The sequence below is a fragment of the Pistacia vera genome, unplaced genomic scaffold, assembly GCF_008641045.1.
Source record: "Pistacia vera cultivar Batoury unplaced genomic scaffold, PisVer_v2 Contig571, whole genome shotgun sequence".
In the NCBI taxonomy this organism is placed as follows: domain Eukaryota; kingdom Viridiplantae; phylum Streptophyta; class Magnoliopsida; order Sapindales; family Anacardiaceae; genus Pistacia; species Pistacia vera.
In genome coordinates this window covers 766,931-773,132 of record NW_022196414.1, presented here as the reverse complement: position 1 = coordinate 773,132, position 6,202 = coordinate 766,931, and the positions used below count along the sequence as shown (strand labels likewise).

The window sequence follows — 6,202 nt, the reverse complement described above, 5'->3', positions numbered from 1 at the left end:
GCGGCGAAACCGTCCAGAGAGTTTCCGGTGGTTTCAACACATCTTCGCCGCGGCGAAGATTCTTCTTCGCCCCGGCGAAGCTCGGCATATACACTTCTTCTATTTTTAACCCATTTCAAGGCAATTAATCCACACAACACTCATACTAATGTCAATCAAACAATATTATCACGATACCATCTCAAATAAGAACAACGAAGGAACAGTAACTACGTACCTCAAGTGGGGCGTTACACGAGTTTAGCTTAACTTATAGGATAGCTCAACTCATAGAGTGGGTAGTTCGCAAGGTGATTTTAAACGTAGGCCCAATCGGCATTGGGTTGAGGCCTGGGGCCATGACATATTTATTTCGTTATTAGACCTCGTCAAGCCCAAGACGATTTTTGGCCGTAACAAAATGTCAAAAACACTCTTTTCGAATCATTTTACTCTAACTTCAGTTACGATTAGGGACCGTTTTTCTTACTTTCTTAAAAAGATGTCCTATGGGACTAAGAATCTATTAACTGTAAACAGATAACATACACTTTGAGGGACTTTACAGAGGATTGATTGAACTTTCCTGAAAATAACCCGCCTTTCTCGTTTGTATTCAACTTCATCTCTCTGGTGCATAATTATAAGAGCTCTTCTTACCTGCTAAAATGTAAATGGCAATCTCAGTTCAAACATCAAAACTTTTTAACTCAGAAGAGATTTAGCCGTAAAAATGATATCTAATGAACAATTAGCCAAAGTAACAATGTATAAACTTTACTGAGAAGCATTTCTTAAGTACATTTTTCTCCAGCATCACACTCCAATAATACGCGAGTCATCCTGAAAACAATTGTAAGTCAGACTCATAATGTCTTCTCCTCTGATTAGAAGGTAAAAGAACATGAACATTGAAATAAGTACTTACTATTGATTCATTCATGGCCATTCTAGTGAGATCATCAATCAATCTTCTCTCTGATATTTCGTTTCCAATGCCCAGTCTTCTCTTTATCTGGGTTTTGGTTTGCAGTATAAAGGGAACCAATGGTTAATGGGAAGTCTTGGGGGGGCTTGCAAAAGAAAGTAGAATGGCGATCATAATGCATATGGACCAACCTTTATCTCATTAGCCATCTCGCCAGTAAGATTCACTTGTTGATGTATTCCAGACCGTGCTGCGTCCATTGTGGAAACAGTAAAAAGTCTTACTGCTTCATTAACTTCATTCTCCATCGCAACATGGGACCTAATATCATGGTTCATGAAAGAATGGCAAGTCAGTTATAGGGATTCTAACCACATACAGGGAAAGACAAAAACTTGAGAAAATCTATGGGCTACGATTTAGTTTTTTTAAAATCTCAAGTTTAAAGCCAGTACTTACAGTTTCATTTTAGCAAGTGCCTCGCTTAACCTTACGATAGCTTCAAGCTGCCTTACAGTAATGGGTATTACAGCAGCCTCACTAGTTTCATTTGCCTGCCGTCTCATGTCCTGCAAGCATAATCATGATAATAGCTATTATTGGTAAGCAGACTAGGGACCATCAGTCCTACACTTGATCTTCACATTATAATTGTCTGACCATCCAATAAGTGTCTTATTTCAACACCCAAACTACTCCAGAATTGGAATAATTGATGGTAATCCCCAAGTTTCTCACAATAAAAATGTAGCAATGTTTTTGAAAGAATATACTTCTGCTCAACTTAATAGAGAGAATTATGACATAAGTTCAAGAATACCTTTCTTATTTGGACTTACTGATCCTGAAGCTGTGCTGATGCAGATTCTGATAACCAGGGGTGGCATTCAACTCTACAGTATTGTATATACCTGCCAAAATGGTAACTCAACAGTTGAGCATGTTATATATATTTAAGTAGCACCTGTGAAGAACATATGCCCGAGTTGAATCGAAATATATACCTCTTCAGCCAATTCTCTTCTTTAGAAGCTTTGCTGTCACCTGAGACAGCATCTGCAGATGCATGAACTTTTATGATATGGCTAGCAATAAGCTACACAAATAGAAATTTACTTTCAGAAACAGATTTAAGGGAATTTAATAGCTGAGCAAGGTGTGGTATATTACCTTGTCCTGACTGTACATCCTGACATCTTTAACAATAAAAATTAAATCAAATCTAGAAAAATGGTTGTCTGAAACTTTGTTAGTTACTTAAGCAGAAACCATGGTATGACAATGAGAAACAAATCCAAGTAAAACAACAGATGCTGCACTGACCTTAAGATCATCATAACGTCCTGATGAAGGGTTAGCAGCAGCAAGAACTAAGGTTCTTGAATTTGAGTACAGTTGTTATTCCTGCTTTGGCAATGGATATTGTCTGCTGCTCAATGGCTTCATGAATAGCAACCCTAAGCTACACAAAGAAAAACTCTTAAGGAGCCATAATCATAGATGGAGAAATGTAGTTTTCAAATTCTAATTATACTTTGAATTACCTATCCTCTGATCTCATTTTGTCAAATTCATCAATGCAGACAACACCACCATCTGCCAAAACCATGGCTCCTCCTTCAAGATAAAATTCACGCTGATTTGGAAGGAAATGATGTCAACAAACTAATTAATTCAAGTTAACAGGAATTTATTAATCAACTGGAAAAATAATTTCCGTGAAGTACGGGGAAAGAATAAAATAAACAGTATAAATTGTATTAACACAGAAGATCAAGAACTTACAGAACTGCTATCTCGGATCACTGAAGCTGTAAGACCAGCAGCTGATGAACCTTTCCCAGGAGTGTAAACTGCTATATCTTCTCGACAAACTTGAGAAACTAAAAGAGGTAAACATAAAATCAGCACTGGTGTGGCAAAAGAAGCAAGAGAATGAATTCTCTTGAATTAAAATTTATCATACCTAGACAAAAAAGGCTTACATATAAATTAAGAACCTTTCAATGGGAGCAGAAAAAACACAGACTGCAAAGCAACCGCCGAACAGTGACTTTAAAAAATCTATATACCCAGAACTGATATAAATATATAATACTAACCTGTGATTTAGCAGTAGATGGGTCTCCCAAACGCAGGACATTGATATCACCTCTTAACTTCACACCATCCGGCAAATTTTGTATTCACAAATAAATTAATTATGAAATCAATAAACTAGATCAGCATCAAACGGTCAAAGTTCAAGATATACCTTTCTTGATCCTCCAAACAGAAGGCAAGCCACAGCTTTCTTCACATCGTCATGACCAAATATGGAGGGAGAAATTTTAGAGCATATTGTTTTATATGCATCCAGTTCTGAAACAATTTTTTTGAATTCTTCTATCTGCAAGTAGTGAAATTATTAAAGCAATTTACAATATGAAAAAGGGACTCCCATGACAGGATCATATCATTCTTCAAGAAATATTTGCTCTCTTTTTTTTCTAGGTTTCATTGATCGACACTTGGTACATATGAATAGGGATATTATTAACAAAGGACTCAGTTAATGAAAAAAGTTTGAGAAGAAAAAGGCACAAGCTCTAAGAAGTTGGGAATCTAATGAAGATAAAACCCACCACTATCTGGTCATGCATCATAACCTCCAACCACATTATAGTTTTGTTCAAATAAAAATTTCACAAAAATCAGCTATCAATTAGCTTAGAGTTTGCTTTTCTCAATCCAAAGAAAAAAAAAGGACTTGTAAATGAGTACCACAATGAAGAAAATATTTATTTATAAGAAAACCATCTACGAGAATGCACACCCGTGAATAGGTGCTGCACTGTAGAGATGATGGTACAATTTAGATGAAGTGTTCAACATAATTTCACTTCTTACCTCCTCTGGCTTGAAAGCAGGACCTCGAGAGCTGGCCTCGTTTGTTTCTTCTAAACCTACAACCCTGATATAAGGTTGTCGGACTGCAACTGCTCCTTTATGACTGAATAAAATAATAGCAAAAAAAAAAAAAAAAATCAGCAATGGAATACAGTTAAGATATATTATAACTCCATTTCTCAAGGTGCAATGATTCTTACGAGGCAGATGAATTTGCAGCTTGAAAAATACTGTAAATCCCCATAATGGTCAATCTTGTCCCAGGTACAATTGTTTGAACAAGATGGCGATCAACTGAGAGAAGCAGGTTCCTTGGAAGCTCTCCAGTGGGGACATCCTTAGTTATCAAAGGAAGGCATCAAGTATTTGAAGATTAAAATTCTAATTTCAAAGTCCCACCCATCAAATAAAAATTTCATTACGATCAGGATTCTTATCTCAATGGAGAAATATCAACAGCTTGACGTCTAACAACACCAGCTGATCCAATTCAAGACAACTCAATTATCTATATAAGAAATGCAATTCAGATTAATTACAAAACTATAAGTCTAACTTCCATATTTGTTGATGACAGCATCAACAATAACTTGGATTGGGTTCTGGTCAGTCAAAAGGTGGATAATTTACATGGCATGCTTCACAATCCTAACAACCATCAATAGAATTTGTATTAACAATGAAAACACTAAAACCATATCCATTGTAGAAAATAATGTAAATTGTTCAAGTTACCTGTGCCCCAGCAAATAGCATTTCATTAGCAATAACCATGCAATAGACTTGGCCGACTAGTTCATTAAGAGTAAATTGAGCCGATGACTCAATGTTCCCTGTCTACAACATCACCAACAAACACAAAATAAAAGAACTGGTACATTATATCCATGCCTACATTATACCCATAAACCATGCAAGGAACTGGTACACATCTGTCAAATCCTTCCTCAAAGCCAAATAGAGTCTAAAAATAAAAGGAACTTTAAAAACAGATTAGTTATCACAAGCATATCTTCTTGTGCCCACGAAGCTTTGCTAGCAACTTCTGGCTTTGGGTCTTTCACTCTCTCTTCTTCTTTCGCACTTGTTCTTCTTCAAGGAGGCCCCAAATGACTAAAATAGATGAGAAGTGCAGTTTCTAAATGAGAACAAAAGTGGTCAAATCTATGAAGTTCAAACCATATACACAAAAATAGATCAGAAACTGAAATTTAATATGAATGGCAAGTATCAAACTTCAGCGTTGTTGCTCAAACCAATAGTATAAAAGAAATAAAGCACCTACCACCTAAGCAGAGTCTGTAGTAACTAGGGGATCCATCTGACTGTGAAAGCACTCAACAGCCAAGCACTCCCGAAAGTTGCTCATTGTATCATCAATCAAGTTGTCCATTGGGGTGTTAGTCATGCTGAACTCAAGAAGTTTGAGTGCATATACCCCCCAATCAGCACTACAATATGAGGAAGACAATACTATTAGAATTAGATTATATAGCAATGTAAGTTTTATACACAATTTACTCACGTCATTAGTCGAAACAGGAACGCGCTTGTGTGACCACTTTCCCGTCAGTAGTTCATAACCCAAGTGCTTGTGTGGCCACTTTCCCGTCAGTAGTTCATAACCCAAGTGCTTGTGTGGCCACTTTCCCGGTAGTAGTTCATAACCCAAGTGCTTAAACATCCCACTGTCTCGCAATAACCACGAAAATAACTTACACAGCAGCTGCATCCTCATGTCCAACTCTCTCTCCTAACAAATACTCAGGTTGCAATCAAAGATCTGCAACAAGCCCTCCTCTAGTAGCCAAACAACGGTTATTCAATGCATCCGCTTGATGTTCACGATGCAATATACCTTTTTCACCTTTGCCCAACTGTTGCCATATTTGGGCATTTCCCCCCTCACATACTGCATCATCCCCTCATCAAACCAATAATCAACAAGGACACCATCAAACTCCTCTACGACCATTCTTTTTCGCTTGCCTCCCCTTATTGCACCTCTATCATTGGCCTTTTTCACTAATGTCTCATATATACTCACTAGGCCTTGGCCAACGGACACATCGGTGATGACACAATGCTGATAAAAATTATCACCATTGGTGCTCTGTTGCACCCTCATCAATGTCAACACCTCATCGATGTGCAGCATCAAATCACTACAACATGATAAGTGTCTTGCCAAACACAAGCGATATATTTAGAAAAAAAAGATCGCTTAAGTGATCATAAAAATACCTAATGGGAAACATAAGCAAAAACAAGACGAGAAAATCTCTGAGTCGTCAAGCCAACAATTCATTCTCAACATCTTATCAAATCACTCCCGGGGATAATTCCCAGTCTTGCAGTTTACACGAACGTCACTTCCTTCGTCATTGCAATAGGCATAAAATAATT

General features: G+C 37.2%; 1 protein-coding gene across 1 annotated transcript; it reads right to left on the bottom strand.

Moving 5' to 3' along the window:
* Window positions 1-795: 795 nt before the first annotated feature.
* On the bottom strand, window positions 796-5,924 carry LOC116109098 (DNA replication licensing factor MCM5-like). The gene is given in 20 exon segments (XM_031395343.1): window positions 796-822; window positions 908-1,010; window positions 1,100-1,228; window positions 1,367-1,476; window positions 1,728-1,818; window positions 1,912-2,003; window positions 2,078-2,151; window positions 2,227-2,293; window positions 2,295-2,364; window positions 2,452-2,543; window positions 2,693-2,769; window positions 2,772-2,790; window positions 3,010-3,089; window positions 3,164-3,296; window positions 3,797-3,899; window positions 3,997-4,133; window positions 4,532-4,633; window positions 4,692-4,760; window positions 5,322-5,549; window positions 5,655-5,924. Coding segments are annotated over 20 exon segments (2,073 nt in total).
* Window positions 5,925-6,202: the final 278 nt, after the last annotated feature.